Source organism: Tachysurus vachellii, chromosome 17, assembly GCF_030014155.1.
Source record: "Tachysurus vachellii isolate PV-2020 chromosome 17, HZAU_Pvac_v1, whole genome shotgun sequence".
In the NCBI taxonomy this organism is placed as follows: domain Eukaryota; kingdom Metazoa; phylum Chordata; class Actinopteri; order Siluriformes; family Bagridae; genus Tachysurus; species Tachysurus vachellii.
In genome coordinates this window covers 16708254-16732433 of record NC_083476.1, presented here as the reverse complement: position 1 = coordinate 16732433, position 24180 = coordinate 16708254, and the positions used below count along the sequence as shown (strand labels likewise).

Genomic DNA, 24180 nt, shown 5'->3' with positions numbered 1-24180 from the left:
GCCCCATTCCTCTGGTCTTCCTGCAGGCAGATGGAGAGGAAATCCCAGGGGAATGAGGCATCTGTCCTGTCGCCTCTGTGGCTCACGCTGGAGGAAGCTGAGCTTTACAGGCTGCTTATCCGTGTAGAGGAGAGGAGGGGAGGGGGGAGACTCCTTGATTCATCCATGTTAATCTCACTGCCATAGAAAGATGACTTCATTGTCTTTTACCTCATCCATTTAGACATGCAAATGACCTCACACTACTGCTGTGAAGAATGACTGGCAGTCAGTCAGTCATTCTCCAGTCACATGTTAGAAAACTGTGGACACATTTATTGTATTTGGTAGATTAGAGAATATTTTACCGTTACATAATCAGCTATACTACTGATCCGTCGGTTTGGGGAGATCTGCTTACTTACGCACAGGTAGGTGAGCTCAAAGACACTGTGATGGGTAAAGACAACAGGGATGATGTGTTTGTTTTCTCTAGTTCCTTCATTTTCATTTGATTTTATTTTTTTTTTTCATTCCAAATGGTTTACTTTGTTGTGAAATTTCAAGTAAAGCTGAATATTCACGAATCAGACCCATTTTTACAGAACACGGAAGATTAGACTAGCTCTGAGTCCATTTATCTCAGGTTTTTGTTGGGTTTTACAGGGATGTCGACCGCACAACAAAATCAACTAGCAGCAAGACCAAAGTGTCTGCGTGATGTCCTGCTAAATTATAAGCTTTGTAACCACTTTACTGGACTTTGGATCCAAATCGTCCTCTGATGGTCCTGAATCTTGAACTACCTCAATGTATGCTATTGTTTTTAAACGCTGATTTCGCAGGACTTCCATTTTAATTGATGTTCTTTCTGACTGGTCATGAGCTCCAGGATAGGTTTTTTTTTTTTTAATCCACATTACATTTTATTCCATTTTTTGTTTTGTTATATATATATATATATTTTATGTTGAAGTCTTGTTATGTAGGTAGATGAATTGTTCACTGTAACGGATATAGGCACTGTTTTTGTATTTCAGTTCATTGGATTTTAGTGAAGCCTCTGTGTGCAATACCTAACCAAGAATTTCACCTGTTACTGTATATCTGTTACTTTTTCTTTTTTTTTTTTTTTTAACTTTACCACTGTATTATTTTTTTAATTATTTTAGCCTTTAGTGTGTTTTTATAATGAGCTATTACTGCTTGAAGGCAGTGATTTCTTTTTTTTTTTTTTTTTATAAACGGTCCACCAAGAAAATGTTGCATATTGCAACCGATGTCTGCTAAATCAAGACGTTTAGTAGACCATTGAGTACTGAGAGTTCATTCAGTGGTCTATGGTTTTATTTAAAAGCCTGTATTTGTGTAGGAGATTGAGGCCAGCGGAGATAGGTGTGGGGGACATGCCATTTGGATATAAAATCCCAAAAAATAAAACAAAAGAAAAAACAAACAGCAGTGATGTGTTTTTTTTTTCTCTTCTTCTTCTTCGTTGTATACTGTACTAATAGTAAAAGCAGTTCATTTGCATAGGTCACGTGGTGTTTAATATGAATGTGGAGTCGTTGCACATGAAAAGGTCGAAAGGGAGTGGGGAGATCTCTTCCTTTAGCCCCACCTCATAAAGTAGTGCCCGCCCTCCGTCCCTCTGTCTGTTGTCTGTCTGTCTGTCTCTCTTTCTCCCTCTCTCTCTCGCCCCCTCCCTCCTTCATGTGCTACATACAAGACAATGGAGGAGATTCCTGCTCGGCATGACACTTTTTCCTGTCACTAAACAGTGAATAAAAAGCAGCATAAAGAGCAAGGGCTAAAGATTTTTCGGATCAAAGAACAGCTCGAATAAACTATGACGGGGAGAGAAAATTTATTTCAAATCATTTCTTAATAATACACTACCGAGGGCAGTGTTTTTAAAAAGCTAATGCTTACAAATTCTAATATCTGGGCTACTAGCCAATTAAAGAGTTTATTATTTAGTGCTTGAAAATATATTTTATTGTCTGTTAGGAAAATGCTGCACATTGCAACTGGTGTCTGCTAAACCTAGATGCACCAGTGCTTCCAGTTCTTAAGAGTTCATTCAGTGGTGTATGGTTTAATTAAATATAGCTTGTATTTGTGTAGGAGATTAAGGGCCAATTCTGTTGGGGTGAGGAAATCACCCAAAAAAGTATAACATTTACTGAAAATCCTGGTCAAAAAAATAAATAAATATTCTGCTTTTAGACGTCATCTTTTTTTATTCAACAGAATGTTATATATTGAAATGTCTTATTTCCTGTTTGCTGTTCCAACCATCTGTACTGTTCGAAGGAGCAAATATTTCTGAAGACACACTCATCGTGGGATTGTGGAGTGATGTGAGTCTGATAAGGTGTAAACCTGCAGAATGGGATGTCATGCTAGATTAGTGGGTCTGTTGAGAGAGCCGTCTTATCTGAGTAATTAAAGATATTGGCTAGAAGACGACAGAGAGGAAGCCTGGGAGGGAAGGAGGGGAGGAGGGAGCCTCCTTTGTGAGAGTGCTCTGTTGGGGGCACATGTGCAGGCCAAGGGAGGTACACCACATGTCTGAGCCGGTGTGAAGAAAGGATCGAAGGGTGGGGGGCAGTTGGGTAATGGATCATTTTCACAACCTTTGTTTGAACAGCCGAGAGGGGGAAGTGCTGGCACACTTTTAATTATTAGAAAGGGTTACTTCCAAACCCAAACTGAAACACACAATTGCTTGGATTATTGTTTTACTGATTAAAAGCTGTTAAAAAAAGATGGATAGTTTAAAGTGTAGAGGATTGGAAATGGAAGTGAATTTAAGCATGTTAAAATAAAAAGATACTAGTCTGAGTGTGTGTTGTGGCTTGTTTTAATTACCCCAGTGTCTGTGTCTCTCTCTACCTTTTGCTTTATAGTCTTTTAGGAAATGTCTGATTTGCTGCAATAACCACTTTCTACTAGCATCAAAATAAATAATGTTCGTACAATGTTCTGTAACAAAGAAAACTGCCAAGGATTTAAGCCGGGGTACTTCATACCCTCAGGGCAGGAAGGCATTTTGAAAGTTGACTGCCCTCCAGTGGTAGCCATGTAGAATGTAAAATGTTAATTTGAGCATTTATATGCTTGTAGAAACTTCTTTTGAACCCTTAATAAACAGATAGAGGCATGCAAGGAGAGGAAAACATCTTTTAGAATTTATTGAATGTACATTATGACATCATAAAAAAGGTAATGCGATCACTTTAAAATGTTAAAATGGAATGTTTTTTCTTACAGGTGGGCATGTGGTAGCTTAGTGGTTAAGGTGTTGGAAGGTTGCGGGTATCAAACTGCCACTGTTGGGCCCCTGAGCAAGGCCCTTAACCCTCAATTGCTCAGTTGTATTAAAAAAAAAATGAGATAATGCAAGTCGCTCTGGATAAGGGCGTCTGCCAAATGCTGGAAATGTAAATTTTAGATTTTCTTGCTGGTTCGGATCATGGTAACTGGACCTTTAGCTGTAGTGGCCGTGGAAGTCTGTGTGGCAAAGAATGATACACACATTAGCCATTTTCTATGTACAGGGACAATGTTGGATATTGTATATGTAAAAGCAGACATCATGTCAAAAGTGCACCTGATTGAAAAGCCTTATGCGTGAACCTTTAAAAGGATAAATGTTCTTTGCCCCTTTTGTTTGATTTCGAGTATTTTTTCCATTGAAATCATTTAGAAAATCTCAATTTAATTCTAAGCAGTAAACAGTTTTTTTTTTGTTCATGTAAAAGATACACATATTAATTGTTAATATACTATAATTAATAATATGTATAAATATACTGTTATATGATATTTATACTACATTATATACTTATACTATGTAAGTATCGTAGTGAAGTACACCTACTTTAATAGTTATCATCTCAAAAATAGCTAAAAATGTTTATTCGGTTTTTATTCAGTGACGTACCTCAACCAGTTTTCCACCACTGATCTCGACTATGTGGTTGTAGTTAGGAAATTGTGTCCTCAGCTTGTCCCCTTCCAGAGTGACGGTTGCCTGGTGACATTAAGAATATAAAGATTGATTCTCTTTCGTCTTAAACAGTCAATTCTGTATTCAGTGCTGTGATGATGTCTTGCTTTGTAATTTCCCAGTGGAAATAAAGTAGATAAAGTAGGTCTTTATAAAGTAGATATTTAGATCTTGTTCATTTTCTGATGATGAGTTAAAGCAATACTAGTGTAATGCTCTGTGTTATCGTTACCATAGGGATAATTTCAGTCTTACTTTAAACTTCTTTCCTCCCATGGTCTGCATGTCACTCTCCTTGCCGATAATGAATTTGTTGGTGAGGTTGTGGTTGGCTGGGTAATGCTGAGTCCATGTGAACTCATCACCGTTCTGAACCACCTCTGTCACAACCTTGTAATCACGACCCTTCTCAATCACATCATCAGGGATACCTGAAGTGCAAAGGCTCAGACAACTTATTGACCTGCCAGTGTTACAATACTGTGTTAAAATCTCTAAAACCTTAGAGCTATTTGCTTTTGTCCTTGCAATAAAGACTGCTTGGACAAATGCTGAAAAATTATATGTGCCGAGTAAATTCTCAAAATAAAACTGGCCTACAGACACAATATTACACTTTTTAAAAATGTAAGGAAATAAAATTATGGGATTAAATTAAAGGGTATAATCTTGGTTACAATGCAAAACATAAAGAACAAGAACTATTCTGATTATTTTCTTTTAATGGTATGCAAAGAAACATTTTCACACTAATGCCTATAGTGATTTTTGCATTCACTTACCCCTACTAGTGCTCTTATAAATCACCTACAAACATGCAAATGCAACAAAAATGTCTATGCAGTATATCTCAGGAAATTACTTTATGTTCCACCATCCATTATGGATAGAAACTCATCAGCTGAAACCTAATCCCTGTAAAAATGAGCACAAAATCCCTGGAGTTGGTTCCCCATATCAAGGTCTTGTGATTTGACCTCTCAGGTTTCACTCTGTCATTGTACACAACCTTGGACTGTCCATAGTTATCCGAAACATTGATAATCAACTAATAATCAACTGTCATGTTGCTATACTGACAAGCTCATGCCAGTTTCTCATTTACAACCTCAAAAAGATTTGTCTGTTTCTCTCCTCACAGGCCAATTTAACACTGGACTACTGCATCTCACTGCTGGCTTGTTTTCAACCTTTTCAAGTTCTCCCACATCACCTCATAGCCCTCCTTTCACTGACTTCCTGAGGCTGATTAAAAATGCTGATGCTTGCTAACAAATGCAAAAAAGGACCAGCCTCCACCTACCTTAAAGTACTCACATTTCACACTGCTCCAAAGTCATTTCAATGCTCTAGCACCTCTCATGCAAGCATCAAAGCTAACTTCTGTTCTAACTAAAGACCTACCTCTTCACAAAGTATTTTAATTATACCTTCATTTAGTCTAGAAAAACCCTTGTCTTTCATACAATACTCATACTAATCTTTCTTTTACACTGATCTTTTAGTACACTTGGTCCTTGGCCTAGTGAGCCAGTATGAGGATATAATTATGGATAAAGCACCTCTGTATGTCTCTCTGGATAACAGCATCTGCTAAATGGAAATGGAAATATTCACTGACAAAACAGTAAGCATCCATTTCCCTGTGGTGTTCGTGCTTCCTTTATCTTGCCAACTGATCACCTCCCTTGTTGCACTTAATTAAATCCTGTACATCTTTAGCAAGCAGCAGTGTAGCGGAGCCCCTTTGTCAAAAGACGCTCAAAAAGCTGACTCGTTCACAAAAACCACACATCACTAATTCACATGTTCCAGGCACAAAATCACTCACTAAGAAGTTTGCAGAAGTCATCGTATCCCTGCTGAGTTTCAGTCTCCCACTTGCCAGAGAAAGCCATGGCTGAATAGAGAGGATGTCAATGAGAAGTGAATGGATAGCTGATATTAGATGAAAGTACCAGAGGATACATTTCATCTGCTTAAATACACAGCCCGTCCTGCTGACTCTACAAATTTATGACATGAGCACAGCACTATCATAATCAGGCCATAAACCTGTACAATCGTATGATGGCCAAATGACAAGTCATTAAGGTTTTGACCGTGAGGTTGCTCACCTGCATTAAAATTGTGTCTAGAGATATGAAATGAATGACTTCATTCACATTTTGTTTGATAGCTACAATACTGTGTGTCAATACATACTGTACATATAATTCTGTGTATATGTGTATTTTTTCATAAATGTTTGATTTTTGAGTATTAGCACTGTTAGCTGTAGTTTTGCTTTCAAGCTCAGATAAATGCCATGCAATGCAGTAGGCCTTTATCACAGATTAAATTAAAATATTCCTAATCGTCTGCATTCTATACAATATTTTACCTATAAAACATGTTTAACATATTATACATTAAAATAAAAATATACTGTTAGCATTACACCTGCTAGCAAACCTTTGTTGTGGTTTTATCTACATAATTTACACAATTTAGCCAGCCTAAAATTAGCAAACCTGGTTAGCAGTTTTATAGCTTTATTCATGTTCAGAAGCTAGCTAGAAATAAGAACTACTAAAGTGAATTATAGATACTGCTAGAGAGAAAACGTTAGTTAAGCTGTGATTTAAACTAATGTTAGCTAACGTGAGTTAAGCTGATCATATACTACAGGACCATATTGTACATTGTGTTTACTGTAAGTTACATATTGTTTTTGAGAAAATGTGTTTACCTGCATAGAAATATAGCTTTTATTATTGACACACATACATTACATACAGTACAATGGATTTATTTCCTTCACATAGCCCAGCTTTGAAGCCCAGCATAGAAGCACCTATAACATAGCATCCCTTGAGCAGGGAGGGTTAAAGGCCTTGCACAAGGGCCCAACAGTGGCAACTTGGTGGTGCTAGGGCTTGAAATCTAACCTTCCAATCAACAACCCAGTGCTAGTAAATATAAAAACCGCCTGCTAGTGGTTAATATTCTAGACTTTATTAATGCCACACATACATTATAGCATTTTTCTGCACATATCCCTGTTTAGGAAGTTGGGGTGAGAGCATGGGGCGGCTATGATAGAATGCCCCGTAAAATAGAGTGTGAAGGGCCTTGTTCAGGGGTTCAATAGCAGCTTTGTGGTGCTGCGGTTACAATCTTTACCTTCTAATCAACAACCCAAAGCCTTAACCAGTTGAGCTACCTGCTGAAAACCTTATATGGTCTAAACAGCTAACAAATACAAACAATACAGACTGAGATGGTCAAGCTGGTCTCTTTCCCGGCTGGTGTTATTTTCCAGCAACCTTACTGAACTTATGATTTGAATTTATCAAGTAATTTCCTTACTGTTTACTGTCTGCAGTGTAGAATTAGTAACACTAATAGCATTAGCTATTCTCCTGGGTTTAGGCATCTGGTAGCTTGCCAGGCTAAGCTGAATTTTTCATCAGGGCTTTCTTTTATTTCAAGTTATTCCATATATAACACTTTTAGTATTGAAGATCATTGGTCCTGAATAGACAGATTGTATCTAATGGATGCGACAAAGTCTGTGACTTGCATGTAGTCAGATTCTGAGAAGATTCTACACAGCAGACAGAACACACTGGATAATCTGGGCAATCTTGTTGTTTCAGCATGTTGTGCACACTCAAGCAAATATTGAATTACTATTGCTAATATTTTGTAATGTCACACATATTCAAAGTGCTAAAATTGAATGTAGATCATAACAAACAATGTTTTTTTTACAGATGATATTATTTTTATGCCATTTTTTCAAGTGAAAAAATACACTTACACATCGTCCCTTAACAACACCAAGACTACCGTACTTTTTGCTGTGTTCTGTTTCCTCAATACACGAATGAGGGCATGTTACATAAACAGAGCTAAGGTCTCAGAATAGTATGTGACCCAGACGGCTGAAACATGGACTCTAGTTAGACATGAGAGGTTTTGATTTTTACGATTCAGTAACTATAAATCACATTGATGCGCCCAATAGTTTTTGCTTATACTTCTATAATATTGAGAAATGAACAGAAATGAGGGCAATAATTACATCCTCAGGGCCTCAAATAGTTGGGAATAATCACTATTGTACTAAATACTATATCAGAAAAATAGATAGATAGATAGATAGATAGATAGATAGATAGATAGATAGATAGATAGATAGATAGATAGATAGATTAATGTACTAAAATTGTACTTAGTTAAAAGTGGAATATAAAAGTATGACAAATGCCCTTATCCAGAGCAACTTATGTTTATGTTTATACAACTGAGCAGGTGAGGGCTGTACTTAAGGGCCCGGGGCCCTTTAATCGAACATAGAAACGTTGCTACCGTTAAATGTACTGAGGAATCAAATATTAAAAAGTGAATGTTTTAACGTGTTTTTTAATGCAACTATACTGATTTGACAGTAAATATCATTCATTCTTTTTGAATGATTATGATGTTTGCTGGTTATAAACATGGTACATATAAGCATGATAGTTATAAGCATAGTTTGATGATCAGCTAATTAGATGTTGAATATCATGTAGATAAATAATATTAGATCTTCAGTGAATTGTCACTGAATTACTATTTTCAAATCTCTGTACTTATGAGTATATGATGTAATATGATGAGTAAAATGATCAGATTAGAACATTTCAGAACAGAATTGGCAAAAGAGAAAAATACAGGTCACATCTTATGTAGGACCCATAGGTCAGTGCCCCTGATGAATAGCCCATGCTCATGGATTACAACTTCAATTGCAACATAGCTTAAGTTTGTTTAAGGCAAACAAATATGTCTCTTCCTTCTTTATTCCACTGATATGCTTGGGACAAAAAATAGAGCACAGATATACTACAGGTTCTGCAGCTTCATCTGAATGTCTACATTTATCCACCCTTGGATAAAACAGATTAGGCACTTACAAGGCAACTGTATGACTAAGTCCATGTCTAGACACTGAAAAATAAAAAGACATTGATTCACAGATACTGTAAGACATTACGAGACATTATCATTGGTGAGTGCAGGGGACAAGCAGCTGTAAGTTGTTTAAAAGTGTGAATTCTAAACCTCATGTGCATATGGTAAAAAAATACGACAAATGATTGTAGACACAAGACCTTGAAACCCATATGTGGTTCTTCGCACAAAGTTGGAAGATATACAGAATTGTATAGAATGCCTTTGTATGCTGTAGAATTACAAATTCCCTTCACTGGAGTTAAGGCATGGCTTGCCAAGGTTGGTGTTGAAGAGCCGAGTGCCCTGCACAGAGCCCTGACCTCAACCCCACTGAACCCAACCCCACTGAACACCTTTGGGATGAACGGATACATACACAGTGCCTCAGGCCTTCTAACCCAACATCAGTGCTCAATCTTACTGATTGTCTTGTGGGTGAATCTGCAAATCCCCACAGCCATGCTCCAAAATCCATTGGAAAGCCTCCCCAGGAGAGTGAAGGTTATTGTAAGAGCAAAGTAGGACTAAATCTGGACTGGGATATTCAAACAACTTCAAACCAAGCTAATGTGATAGTTTAGATCAGATTTTTTTATATATTCATTTTATGTTTTTAATTGTCACTGCAAATGTCAAATTTGTAAAATATCATGTTTTATGATCAACAAGTCATTGACCCCATTGTCTTTTGAGTGACATTTCTCCTGAGGCTGTGCCAAAACCCATGAAACAGTACCTGTGACCAAGGTAGAATGAGGTGACATGATTACAACATGACAATTGAACCAGCGACCTTCACAGTTCCGTTCTGACGAGTAGATTGAGTAGTTTGATGACCATAAACTGTAGTGAAATATAAACTTTTACAATACTGTCATACAAAGTGTCACTCAAGGTTTGACAATAAATGCTATGTGATAAAATATGATGTAAAGACAATTCATTTAGGTAAATTTCACTGGTTAATTTTTTATGAACTTGGTGAACCTTTGGTATGAATCGAAGTTAGTTTTATTGTAGGTACTGTGCTGTGAAACCATGAAAACATCTCACATTACTAAAATAGTGTAGAACACCAAATATTCTGCGCTCTATGCTAAATTCTATTCCATGCTATATTATTCTGCAGTAGTCAAAAATATTCACATCTTGAGAACTCTCACTTGCTCTTTTTATCTCGTTCTCTCTGTATCTATTACCTTTGGACTGACTGAGCAGATGGAAATATGTATAACACAGAACCTGATATACTCGTGTGTACACAAAGAATGTATTCAGCTCATCTGTGTATTATGTTAAGAATTTGAAAGCATGGTGGAAGCAAGATTTTTGTAGATAATATACAGGCTCTTTACATATAGAGTTTAACGATATACACAAAGAAATATAATAAGAACATGTGAGAATAGAATTGAATGGTCACTTAATGACAAACTCCACACTGAAAATGTGTTTATATTGAAGGATTTGTGACGTGTTTAGTGATTCTGGTGCAAATCCATCGTCTCACTATTTACTATTTACACTACTTACTGTTTGACTAGTTGCTTGAATTGACTTTAGTAACTCAAAAAACATTTTTGGCCTAAATATTGGTAATTTGAACCCAATGTGTGCTGGTAGTGGAAGGTTCTGGAACCTTTGGCACTGATAAATAGACAAAATATGAAGTTTAAAGTATGTGTGTGTGTGTGTGTGTGTGTGTGTGTGTGTTTAATGGGTTAAATTAATGTTTAATTTGAAAGTAATTTACATTTAATAGGTTTAGGAACCCCTGGTGCAAAGGGTCTATTATGCATGCAACTCGACATCGCCCCTAGTGGACAATGTCGGTGAACTTGTCTCTTTTTTTATGTAAAGCAATATTGACAAAATAGAAGCCAATTACAATCGCGTTTTCAGTACTTCGATTTGAACGACGGTAATTGTATCCACTCAGTGACAGATTCGCGCCGAAATAACCAATAGCGAGTGCGTTTAATTTTTCGGTGGGCGGGATCTCTGCTTATCAGTAGGAGAGGGCCGAGTAGTAGTTGCAAAGCGGAAAGAAAATGGCGGCCGTGGCTGCGGAGCCAGGAGCTGCTGCTGCTGCTGCATCAACAACAACAGTAGGGGACGGGCTCGAGTATGAAGCGGAGCCCGGCGAGCATGTGGTCGGAATAGAGCACGACTCAGCAGCGAGCTTCGTCCCAGAAATGGAGCTGTGTCACCCGTCAGAGAGAGTGGATGCAGTTCAGGAATGCAGTCCAGTCCGAATGGAAGTGAGAAGGCCGGAGCTGCGAGTCGCGGGGAAGGCGCTGTGTGTGCACGCTGAGGATGGACACAGCGACACAGACTGCACACACAACGACACTGGGGCTGCAGAGGAGCGCCTGAAAGAGTCGTTTAATCCAAAAGCGCCGGCTGCTAATAACGAGGTCAGTCCACACGAGTCCATCACAGACTCCGAGCCTGAACCCTCCACCGTTTGCTCACATCATGTCCCCGCTCGATCCGTTCATGAACCCGGATTGTCTGTGACACAAACGGACGAATCATCCTACATCAATCCCGAATCGGTGCATCCTGCTGATCTAGAGCACGAGTTAGTCGGATCAGAGACAATCTCGGAGCCTGAAGCTGCAAGTGATGCCTCCGACTTAAGACCTGCAGAGGATGCTTTCCATGAACGCCCTCGGTCTCCTAAATCACAGTCCACTTCATCAGAAGAAAGAGAATCGCTTGCACAAAGTTGCACGAGTGACTCTTCTAACATCTCTAGTAAGGACTCTGTCAGACTTCCGGCGGGGACCGAACATCCTCACGCCTCCCCAGAACCTGAGGATGAGAGTTTAGACTCGGGTGTGAACGCAGAACCTGAGCAGAAAGTGTGTACAGGACCTATGGACAGACAGCCCGAGGAGATCTGTGGGCTCGTACCTGGTTCTGAGGTTCGGGTCTCACTGGATCACATCATTGACGATGCACTTGTTGTGTCGTTTCGTTTAGGCGAGAAGATCTTCTCTGGGGTTCTTATGGACCTTTCCAAAAGGTAAATGCCTACATTACATGGTTCAAGGAATTAAAACCTGGTAATGACTTGTGTCTCGTGGAATTGTCACTAATCTTTGTTTACATTTTATGAGTGAAACTCCACCCCTACACATGGCAACCATATGGTTAGTGCTTAAGGTGTTCGACTACTGGTCGGAAGGTCATTGGTTCGAATCCCAGGTCCACCAAGTTGCCACCGCATGGCCCCTGAGCAAGGCCCATAACCCTCAATTGCTCAGGTGTATAAACTGCAATAAAAATGTAAGTCACTCTGGATAAGAGTGTCTGCTAAATGATGTAAATGTAAATGTACACTAGTATATATAAGTTCCAGGTTGGTGCAATTCTTTACAAAAATACTTCTCGTTGCTGCAGTATGCAGTGGCTGTGTGAGTAAAAAGCATAACTACAAAAATCATGGCATAGTGGTTAAGGTTGTGGGTTCAATTCCCAGGTCCACCAGGCTGGGCCCTTAACCCTCAATTGCTCAGTTGTATAAAACGAGATGAAAAAATGTAAGTCGCTCTGGATAAGTGCGTCTGCTAAATGCTGCAAATGTAAATTATTGTCTACATTTTATATTAAAAATCCTGTAACGGGTCAGATTTGACTTTTTTGGTTCGATTCACTGGTGTGCTGTGAACAGGTGTAGTGTTGATTTAATGCATTACGGATCATGCGCATGAGCAGAGTACACTGTCTTAAAGCACATCACCTTCATGCATGTGGATTTTTTTTTTATAACTTAAGAAATTCATAACCTAATGAGGATGTGAGTACTGGATCAGTATCTTGTATCATCTAACATTTAAGACTGAGATATTTGATATCGATATATCGAATATGCCTGATGAATCAGAGTGTAATTTCCTTTAGCAAACAAGTGCTACATGCTAAGGGCATACTGATTTTTCTCTAACCAATCATGAACCCAGTATTTCGTCTTTTCCACGTCAAACGAACGAATGAGACGTGTTCACAGTGGTACTTGATTAATACTTACCATATAGAGATGTAAGCCTCATAAGTAAAATTGAGTTATTAAAATGCATGGTTTTTAAGCAAGGCTGGAATAATTTGGAGTTTAGTTGAAATTATTTCCATTCCTGGAACCTTTTATAAATAATTTAGAAATTATAAAAATAATATGCGTATTCTGTTGTTGAATTACAACTCAAGACATCAAGTCGTTTGTCTTTATTGTATTAGCACAGCAAGCTATTTTTCCTTTTTTGTCCTAATCGCTCAAATCTGGAAAAGGTCGGCAAGAGCCCAAAACTGTCAAGATGAAAAAAAAAGACTCCTGTATACATTAAAACTTCTAAATTAATTTAAATGAACTGAATTTTAATTACATCTCATATGTTTTAAGATAAGATATACCTTTATTCGAAATTTCTCTGTTACAGTAGCAAAGAGAAAGAAATGCAAATATATAAAAGAATAGAGACATAATATATGTATATACAGTATATACACAACACATTGTATAAATACAGAGAAGAAGAAGAAAGATGCCACAAGTAGTAATTACGCTAACAGACATATTGCACACAGGTAATATTGCACGTTTTTCAAAAATTGTGTTATTGCACATGTTTAAAATAACTTTGTTATTATTACAGTTAAGCAGTAATAACAATGTGTATTATGATGACTGCTTCACTGGGAGCAGCTTTTATATTTTATAAATAATATAATATTATATATATATATATTTATTTATATATATATATATATATATATATATATATATATATATATATAAAAGCTGCTCCATAATATTATTTTATTATTATATTATATTATATTATATATTTAAGTCCTAGGTTTTGATACACAGCATCAGGTTAATCAAGTAGTTTGCTATTTTCAAACTATTGTGAGTCATAGCATGCTAAATAAATAGTTTTGGGTAACAGAGTAATTAAATTTCTTCATTTACAAGCAATTTAAACGCGCTGTGTTGTCAGTCAACTGTGTGTGAGATCAGGTTTTAAAATGGCAGAACTGTTCACTAAACATAAATGTGCAGTGTGGCTTATGGGTTAGTTTTATTGATCTTTAGGTGAAATTCAGTTGGTGGGCTGTGTGTAGAAATGAACACCACATGCTTAGAATAAAAATGTAATCTGTTTCCCGAAATGTTATGAACCACAAAGAGTTTCCCTTTCAGTGGCAGTAACAAGTAAAGAACCCAAAAACTATCCAAAGACTGCTTAAGAATGATAGTTTTTATGTAATAATGTGTCTCAGCCACACCCAGTGTTGGTTTGGGTTTTATCATTAGTCTGCAACATTTTTCATGCGAAAAAGCTGACCGTTCCAAATAAGCTGCAAAATTTTTGTTGCTTAGTTTGCTTGTGAATATTCATGTCTTACGTTTACCACCAGGGTTTGACTAGAAGTCTCAGTCCTATATCTAGACATGCTACAGAACGTCTACAAAACCATTTATTCGAACACAATCAGAAATATTTCCACACAAATGTAAACATAGTGTATTGAAATGTGTGTATATAAAACGTGTCAATACAACGTCATAATTTCAGCTGCCCAAATGTTGAAGACACTGCTGATCTGTTTTGTGCAAATTAAACCCTTCAGACCTGTTGTGGACCTATGAATTTAAACACACATGTTGGAAACAAAAAGCCCTGCAGATATTGTTTCGCAGAAATAACTCAAGTCCTCGCTTCCATTGATATTCTCAAAATTGTTCAATATCAGCACATGGTTCCCCCCCCGATGAAGTGACGAACGATCACTGTTGAATTAGAGAGCCGTAGAAAAATAACCTAAAACTGGCCTTGATATGAAGATTAACTCAAGCCTTTGACCTGTTTCAGCATGACATGTATTGTGCTGCGGCCATGTTTTGGCTAACTGAATAATTGGATGAAGGCGCAGGTGTTCCTATTAAAGTGGCCTGTGAGTGCTAGCTCCGCATGCCCATGTCGGTGTGAAACAGAACACTTCTAGATGTTTTAGAATATTGGCACCGGATATAAAATGTCACTTCTTTACAGGGAGTTCTCTTGTGTTCTAGCCGTCTGTCGTTTGTAAGCTTTTTTTTTTTTTTTTTTTAAACAGTGCCTGGGCCAAACAGTTTTCTCCAGTTCTGATAAGACATGCCATATGGCCACCCAAGTTACAAGCAGAGAGCGTACAGCAAATGGTACCTACTGCTATCATTAAACTTGTACATTATGTAAAGACATTATTACACTTTGCTACTCGGGAGCAAATTTATACTTTGAAAATGAGACAGTATTATTGGGGTTTTCCTGATTAAAAAATTGTATCTTATATGATGCCGCATTGACTTTTTTAATAGATAGAATATTCCTTTTAAAAATGATTAAAAGAGTTTTAAATAATGTTAAATACTGTTTGTGTTTTAAGAAGTTTCACGCACATAGTTCAAATCTTTTTGCATCATAGCTTGGAATATGATGTTCTGGTTATATTTAGTCTCAAGCAGGTCGAAGGCGATCTTCATTTGCATTTTTGGCCTTGGTTCCTCTTAGGTTTGTTAGACCTCATCACATCTTGAAAAATAATTGGATCTATTGATTCCTTTTTAGAAAAGATTGAGCGAAAGCTATTATGTTTTATTCATGTGCCTTTTGATGCAGAATCATAGTCCCAGACATATGAAATGTGAAGTTTTCACTTTCCCTTTCTGCCAGACTGATCTAAAATAAGCATATTACCGGATTTTATTAAACACATAAAATATTGTGTGACATAGATGGCACTGATTACACGAGCCTTCAGCAGACATAACAGCACCAAAACAGACATAATGTAAACATAATCATCTTTGATTTTTAAAAACAAAATCTTTTGATTTGTTTTGGGGATTTAAGGAGGTTTTTCCCTTTTTGTTGTTTTTTAAAATTTATACATCAATAGCAATATATTATTCACATTGACATCTAGTGCCACATGGAGTTTGTAATAATTTGTATTTATAACAGACAATGAAGTGTGCATAAACAAACTTGAATTAAATAGCAGTGAAGATGTAGTAGTTATAAGATGTCAAGTGTCTGTCCTGCTTTCAGCCACTGTCTTCTAAGTGAAACTGATGGCTGCAATCATAGGATATGTGTGTAATTTCAAATGGTAAACAAGAAGCCAGTCCACGGAAGATGTTCAAAAGATGCAAATAAGGCAAAATGCATTCTGCTTTCACTTATTAAATATGTTTGCCGGTTTCTATTCTCTGTCCTCAGATTTGGACCCTATGGAATTCCAATAACTGTGTTTCCCAAGAGAGAGTACAAGGACAAACCAGAATCTATGCAGCTTAAGACTGAGGCATTCCAGTCAGAGACTGAGAAGGGAGTCACTCAAGGAACTCCCGACGTCCTTTCAGAGGAACCTGTGCAGGGGCCGTCAGTGGCTCAACCCAGTCCTAACCCTGAGCCCAAACCATGGACTGTAAAACCACCCCCTTTGTTTCATGAGGGGGCTCCTTACCCGCCTCCACTGTTCATCAGGGACACCTACAACCAGTCGTTACCTCAGCCTCCACCTCGCAAGATTAAACGGCCGAAGCGCAGGCTATACAGAGAGGAGCCCACCTCCATTATGAATGCCATCAAGCTTCGACCGAGACAAGTGCTGTGTGATAAATGCAAAGGGGCTGTGGTACAAGGGGAGAAGCGTGAAACGCGCAGAGGCCCTGTATCAGACTGCCGGAGCGATGATGTAAAGCGTCGGCGCAATGATGGCACAGCTCCGGGTGCTGGGAAGCGGCCTCGCAATGATGCACGGTCAGAGGACAGAAGCCGCTCGGCCGATGTGCCCAAGCGGCAAGCTGCAGCGATACGGGTCAATTCTTCAACCACGTCTACTCTGGGCCAGAGCCAGGTAAAAGGAACAGCTGCAGGGAGCCGAGTGATTAAAGGAGTGTCCGCCGCAGCACCAGCCTCAGCCAATTCCCGGGTCCAGCTCAGTGCCAAGAAAGTGCTGCAGAGCAAAAATGTTGACCACTCGAAGGCACGTGAAGTGCTGAAGATGGCCAAAGCACAGAAGAGGCAGAGGGAATCAGTCACCGGCAGCAGTGCTAACACAAAGGCCATAACGAGGGCGGCAGCTCTTCAGGAGGCCCACCAGAAGGTTCACTTCACCCGACGACTGCAGCAGATCAGTGGAGGAGGAGCAGGCATGTCCAACCCGCTGCCACCCAGGATGCGCATCAAGCCTCAAAGGTACCGTAATGAAGAAAATGATTCTTCCTCATGTAAGCCACCTTGCTTGGAGAAAGTGCCGGGAGGAGGGCGTTTAATGCTGCCTAAGCTAGCTGCTCCTCGCTGCACCTCCACACGCTCCGCAGGCCAGGCCACTGCCGCTGCAGAGCCTCAGGGGCCAGACAGAGAACTGGATTCCCCGTTGAGGCAGGCACGACCCAAACCCCAACCGCTCTCCCAGCCACCATCGGACCACAACAAACCGCAGTCTGAGCCAGAGGAACAGGGGCAGGAGATGGGCGGGAGCAAGGCTGGCAACCTGGTTGTATACATGACCCTGAAACCCAGGCAGCCCGATTCCTCTAGTACCTCCATGTGCAGTGTCGATAGTGCAGATGACTTAAAGTCATCAAACTCTGAGTGTAGCTCGACCGAGACCCTTGACTTACCTCCTCCTGGCGATTTTCGATCTGCCTCTGCCCCTGGCACATCTTCTACTTTCGTCTCTGCCTCATCCCCTGCTCCAAAGGATTCAAAAAAGCGCAGTAAATCTCTCAAAGCTGCAGTTTTTTCCAAAAATGTCTCAAAGTGTGTTGCTCTGGATGGCAGGACCATTTGCGTAGGGGACATTGTGTGGGCTAAAATCCTTGGTTTCCCTTGGTGGCCTGCCCGCATCTTAGCTATCACAGTGAGCCGCAAAGATAATGGGCTGTTAGTCAGGCAGGAGGCTCGTGTGTCCTGGTTTGGGTCACCTACCACTTCCTTCCTGGCAATTACACAGCTTGCCCCCTTTCTAGAAAATTTCCAGTCTCGCTTTGACAAGAAGAGAAAGGGCCTGTACCGTAAAGCCATCACAGAGGCTGCCAAGGCAGCCAAACAGCTCACTCCTGAGGTTCGCGCCTTGCTAACTCAGTTTGAGACGTGAGTCTGTGTGCCTTTGAAAGGTAGGCAAAGCAGGCACAGCTTTTGCCCCATACCCCTTTCAGCAAATAAAAAATTACAAACTGTTCACCCCTTACCGTACCCAGCCACCTTTCAGAGAGAAGCCCAAAAAGTGTCAGGCCAGTCATCCAGGACTCATTTATTTAACTAAATTAGGGGGTCTGGGGAGCTGAATGTAGTTAGAAGTTGACTGAGATGCTGGATAAGATAATGATAGGAAATGGTTGTCATGATTCATTTGAGGAAATATTCTCATGTATTATTTAACTTTTTTTGAGCCCATATGCCATATTGAATCTATCGTTTGATATATTCACGTCAGTATATTACTGTATTAGCACATAATTGAGTTGTTTTTTTCTTCCCAGATCACTCATTTGCTTAAACCTGTTGTGTCATATAGTAAATGAATGAGTCAATGGAAGGCATTTGTATTATTATTATTATTATTATTATTATTATTATTAATGTTATTATTCCTAATATTTTAAATAGTTTTTATTGAATTGGACTTGCTTTAGACAGGATTAATGATTCTCTAGCTAAAAGCATGTTTCAGGGAGATGTGAATATTGGACCAGATTCAGACAGAGTACAGGCATCTCTGTTGTTTCTAGTTTCCTTGTGGGCATTTAGAAAGGAGGCACTGTGGGCTTTGATGGAAACAGTTTAGTGTTCATGAGAAGTTTGAACCAGTCCACTAGACATCTCTTAGTCTTAACACTTGCTGTAAAACTGAACACCACCTTTAAGGCCTGTGCAAAAGAAAGACAGTAAAATGTGAAAAAAGGACCCCGGTGGGTACAAAGTCTCTAACTCAGGTAGACGAAGAGACTTGCTTGGTGCTGCTCCTCCTTTATAATCAGACTTAATCAGATGCTGGATCCTCTGTCTGAAGAGAAGTGAGGAGTCTTAACCTGGGTGTGGTTCTTGCCAACCGTGGCTTCGCAGGCAGTTTAGCTGCGGCTTTGTTGGAGGTGTGTACAAGCCAAAGCCGCCTCAAGTGCCAGGGAGCAGAGTGAGCAGAGGCCCTGTTCACCTCTTAGCAGATAAAACCAGAAGCAGACATGCTAGTCGAACTGAGCAGCCCTTTTCCCCGCCCTCACAGCTGCAACTGCTCGCTTCACTTCTCCTTCATCCTCTCACCCACTTCACAACTCTTCACTTCTCCTATTCTTTCCTCCATTTGTCACCATCGCACGTCTCCTACCTTTCCCATGTGTTCGTCTTTCACGCTCTCTCATGTATATATCTGGTTTTAGCTCAAATATTCCTGTTCCCTCATTCTTGTGTGGTTGTAGTCTTTCACTTGGCTCATCTGTCGTTTATCTCCGTGCTTCATCACAAGCACACTTTGTTACCATCGAGCATTAAAATTCATATGTTGCATTATACCGTTAAGAGAAGACTGTTATTAAACTGTCTTGCTGAAAACTAGAGCACTGAAGCACAAGACAGCAGTTCTGATAAGTAACTAGAATATATTTAACCATGATTATGCGTTCAAGCTTCTTTATGACATAATGTCGGCTTACTAGTTCAACGATTTCTCTGATTCTAGTGTTTTGTCTTTCAGAGGAAAGTTTTAAATAATGTTTATTTGTGGTGCCTGAACTTTATTTTTTATGTCATTTCACTTGTTTTGGATCACAGGGCTAAACATGTGGGATACACGAGTGTATATAGATAAATATATATACAGTATTCAACATGTCTTTTATCAGATGCATTGACTGAGAAATGACATACCTGAGAACATTTCATACCTGAGAACAAATGGTTTTAAATTTGTATGAAGCAAGTGAGAGTTATGTTAAGAGAAAAGAAATAATTTCTCTGTATCCATGCTTGTCCTTCACTTGCATTGACATTCTAAACTGTAATTTTTTTCCACCTGAGAAGGGATTTACTGTAAGAGAGTCTGGTCTTCACAAGTATGGCAGTCACATAGGCAGAGATCAGGAGCGTGAGATTAAAAAAAACAACAACATACACTTTGCTTGGTAGACCACACTGACTGACTGACACGTTTATTTGTCAAAAGCAGAGCAAAATGATATTTATTTTTGGTGGTTGGCTTTGTTTCATTTCAATCTCTTTATTTTTTACATTTATTATTTCTATCTGTTTGCAGGTCAGAGAATGCTGTAAAACAATTGAAAAAAAAATTACAGTGGAAGATATTGTGTACATGTTTTCTGATGTTTTAAGAGTATATAAATAAAATGTGAACTTCAAGAATTTTACCTAGTTGTCATTATTTTTTGTATCTTCCCTGACTTAATGCATTTCATCTAAAATATCTAAACTATAGCTGAGATTAGCCAGCACTCTGTAACACCTGAGAAGCATTAACAAAAAAAAAAAAAAAAGCTGGCCCTATCATCGAACCTCGGAATAACGGAACAGAGCCGTTATTAAGAAAAAAATCATACGGTGTTCGAATACTGGCACAAAAACATTTTCTCACCTGCAAACAGATGAGTAAAGGTTAAAACAGAACTGAATTTCACCTGTTATTACTTTTACATTTCTTACTTTTACAGTTCACATACTTATTTAAGCCTTTTGATTTTTTTTGTCACTTTGCAGTTTACAAGCTTACACGTTGCTGAGAAATAGTTAACGTTTATTAAGTGTTTGAAACGTTACCAGAATGGTGTCATAAATACGTGTGGAACCCTGGGGAGAACCTTTTACACCGAAATTTGAATGTTGTCTAATAAATCTATAATTGTAACGAATCGGCAGTTCTGTAGGCTTTTCTGATCTTACAGTTTTGTTTGTATCTCAGAGCTAAAATTCCCACTTTTTAAAGAGACTGATAATTGCATTTAAAGATGCCTTTCCTGTATCTGAATTAATTACGTTAGTTACGATGACTTAACATCTTGATAAAAGAATGAGATTTGCTGTGTAAGCAACTCACACTAGCTAGGTGAGAGCCCTTGGTATAACACCATTCTGTGTACTGCCACTCTTCATTTTGTGTTCATTTCACTGTTGCCGCTATTACATTTACAGTATTTAGCAGACGCCCTTATCCAGAGCGACTTACTTTTTTTTATACAACTGACGGTTAAGGGCCTTACTCAGGGGCCCAGCAGTGGCAGCTTGGTGGACATAGGAATCGAACTCACAACCTTCTGATTAGTAGCCCAACACCTTAACCACTAGTCTACCACATCCCTATTACATCTGTTAGCTGTCCTGTGAAATTTGCGTAATCCTATAAGCCCTATTTTTATTTGTGTATTTTAGACAAGCATTCGATAGATGTGTTGGCACTAAATCACCACGCCCTATAATGCGTCTTAAGACCAACCAACTTACAACTAAAGAGTTTGTATGTAATGTGTGATTTGTTTTATCTCCAGCAGCAAAATCAGCCTGATTATCATGAAGTATGAACTATGAATTAGTTTACTCATCATGATCTTTTGCAGGCAGGTTAAAATGTAAAGAAAACTGATAGCTAATGAGAGAGAGAGAGAGAGAGAGAGAGATTAGTATAAATCCAAATCTAAATATTTTTGTCAGGATCGTTCTAGATGTCTTCATCTTCAGTCCATCATTATCATGTTACTTTCTCTTCATTTTATCGAAACAGGGTTATTTTGAAGCCTTTATGGAAGACAGAGCAAAGCAAATCTGTGGCAAGAGATTAATGATCTTTGGAGAAGAATGATTTGATTTAACTCCCATTTAATTTAAACATCTATTTCATTTTAGTGATTTTATTTATTTCTTTTCATATAAAGCAGTGAATCATTCTTTCATTTGTGAGAGTCAACTCTTGAGTATTTTATTAAACGAATCTACAGTGTGGTTTCTGTAATAACCGTCATGCTCCGAGGTGTGTTTAAGGTGAAGGTCTGACCTGTTGTTCTCTATGCTCTGTTTCAGCGCTGCAACACTGAAGGGATGCTGATTGGTCCGTTACCCAGGACACTGCCATTGGTCGAGAGCCAGCAGGATGGGAGGAGCCATCCTCACAGAGAGAACCAGGTGTAATGGAGAAATTATTTTTTATTTAAGAATAATTATATATTTATAGTAATGAATTTAAGACTGTCCACCTCCTACTCAGTCAGTCATGCTGATTCCGCTCGATTGTTTTGGCTCCTTTTCTTCTGTGCACATTCACAGTCACAGCATGTTTGAGGAAGGACGTCTGCAATACTGGACGGCACAGATTTGTTTTTACTATTATAAATTATAAGTGATGTCTAGGCGTCAGGGTTATGCAGGGGTTTTTAAGTCTATGTCTGTCTCGGATGAAAATTAGAATGAAGAATTGATTTAGAAATGATGGAAACCTTTTCTATGTGAAATGCAATAAATATTGCATGTGCTATGCTTCAAAGGACAGTTGCAGAGCACTGGGGAGAGTTTACTGTTCTGAGGTAATGAATAAATGCCAGTGTTTCTGCAGAAATGTTCCCTCGTTCTCTCTCTCTCTCTCTCTCTTTTTTGTACGACGAGAACGTCTGAGCTTTAAAACAGGGACGGAGTGAAGGCTGGATTTCCTGGAGTGATGAACATAAAATTCACTTCTGCAAGTAAAGAAAAAATATTTTTCACTTGTTTATGTTAGGATCTGTAAAAGGCGAGAGATTTTACCCTGAGCAACACAAATAGCTTAACAATCTCACAGCACAAAGATCATTTTAAACCTCTCTCTCTCTTCTCTCTGTTCTCTCTCTCTGTTCTCTCTCTTTGCTCTCTCTCAATCTCTTTCCTCTCTCTTCTCTCTCTTTCTCTCTCAGGTAAAATGATCTAAACTTCACTATGCCTTGAAAAAAACAGTCCCTGATCTGTAACAACAACAACAAAAAAAAATTATAAAGATTCTTACACTGTCATGACCAATTATAGTATATGTGTCTTGTCAGACTGATTTTACAATAAATCAGTGTTGATTTTTAAGATTTCTGAAGAATCATCTGTCATTTAATTGTCATAATACATGGTTTCATACCATACTTTCAGCTAGGATTTCTTTAATGCCTCAGAACTCTCCCCCCTCCCCCCTCACACACACACACACACACACATTTTCCCCCCACGTTTCTCTCTCTGGAAGACTTCCTTATGTGTTTCAGTACAATCGGACAACTCGTGAACATACATAAAATGGTGAACGTGGACTTGCAAGAGATTTTGTTATTACTTTATATGTATCTCTTTTCAAAACGGACAACAAAATAAACCTGCTTTTTTCCCTCGTACCAATCTGTGTTCTGTTTTTAGTAAAGATCTTTTTTGCTGCATGTAGAATATGATCACAATATGGACACTGTTACAATCCACTGCACTGGTTTAATGAAAACATGGCACATTTTATTTCAAAGGACAGTAGCCAAAGGTTTGTAAATCCTTTTATCATAATGTAAAATCAAGTAAGGCTACCCACTATTATGTTTTTAGGAACAACTGTACTTCTCCTTGTGCATGTAATTATATAGTGAATCACGTGGCATCGATCAAAATCTTCACTTAATGTTTGCACAAAGGATCAGAATGGGGAACAAATGTGATATCCGTGATAATGGCATGGATTTGGGTCCCTGACAGGCTGAGGTACTTGTCGGAGACCGCTGATCTCCTGGGATTTTCACAGCAGTTACACAGACTTGTTTAGACATCCAATGAGCAGAAGTTCTGGGTAGAAACACCTCATTGAAAAGATGACCGTAACTCAAATATCTGGTGGGCACGGTGGCTTAGTGGTTAGCACGTTCGCCTCACACCTCCAAGGTTGGGGGTTCGATTCCCGCCTCCGCCTTGTGTGTGTGGAGTTTGCATGTTCTCCCCGTGCCTCGGGGGTTTCCTCCGGGTACTCCGGTTTCCTCCCCCGGTCCAAAGACATGCATGGTAGGTTGATTGGCATCTCTGGAAAATTGTCCGAAGTAGTGTGTGATTGCGTGAGTGAATGAGAGTGTGTGTGTGCCCTGCGATGGGTTGGCACTCCGTCCAGGGTGTATCCTGCCTTGATGCCCGATGACGCCTGAGATAGGCACAGGC

The 24180-nt window shown here is 38.9% G+C and overlaps 2 protein-coding genes across 4 annotated transcripts; one reads left to right on the top strand and one right to left on the bottom strand.

Annotated features, from left to right (window-relative positions):
• Positions 1-3151: 3151 nt before the first annotated feature.
• Positions 3152-5984, bottom strand: fabp6 (fatty acid binding protein 6, ileal (gastrotropin)). Its single transcript, XM_060890791.1, has 4 exons — positions 5826-5984; positions 4250-4425; positions 3929-4018; positions 3152-3495 (listed from the first exon to the last, which is right to left on the bottom strand). The coding sequence occupies exons 1-4, from the start codon at positions 5890-5892 to the stop codon at positions 3433-3435; spliced, it is 396 nt and encodes a 131-aa protein (XP_060746774.1). The 5' UTR covers positions 5893-5984; the 3' UTR covers positions 3152-3432.
• A 5017-nt stretch (positions 5985-11001) lies between these two features.
• Positions 11002-23384, top strand: pwwp2a (PWWP domain containing 2A). Of its 3 annotated transcripts, none has more exons than XM_060890989.1 (3): positions 11002-12008; positions 16252-18155; positions 22060-23384. In XM_060890989.1, exons 1-2 carry the CDS (start codon positions 11029-11031, stop codon positions 18134-18136), a joined length of 2865 nt encoding a protein of 954 aa, XP_060746972.1. In that variant the 5' UTR covers positions 11002-11028; the 3' UTR covers positions 18137-18155; positions 22060-23384. The 3 variants fall into 3 exon arrangements, with proteins under 3 accessions (XP_060746972.1, XP_060746971.1, XP_060746973.1); XM_060890990.1 differs by having other exon boundaries at positions 11003-12008; positions 16252-17756; XM_060890988.1 differs by lacking the exon at positions 22060-23384 and having other exon boundaries at positions 16252-20399.
• The last annotated feature ends 796 nt before the right edge of the window (positions 23385-24180 follow it).

Coding starts and splice junctions, on each gene's coding strand:
- fabp6 (XM_060890791.1), bottom strand. CDS start 5,892: ATGGCTTTCTCTGGCAAGTGGGAGACTGAAACTCAGCAGGGATACGAT. Junction 4,019..4,249: donor TGGGAGGAAAGAAGTTTAAA/GTAAGACTGAAA, acceptor TAATGTCACCAG/GCAACCGTCACTCTGGAAGG. Junction 3,496..3,928: donor GTGGTGGAAAACTGGTTGAG/GTACGTCACTGA, acceptor TTTGCCACACAG/ACTTCCACGGCCACTACAGC.
- pwwp2a (XM_060890989.1), top strand. CDS start 11,029: ATGGCGGCCGTGGCTGCGGAGCCAGGAGCTGCTGCTGCTGCTGCATCA. Junction 12,009..16,251: donor CTTATGGACCTTTCCAAAAG/GTAAATGCCTAC, acceptor CTCTGTCCTCAG/ATTTGGACCCTATGGAATTC.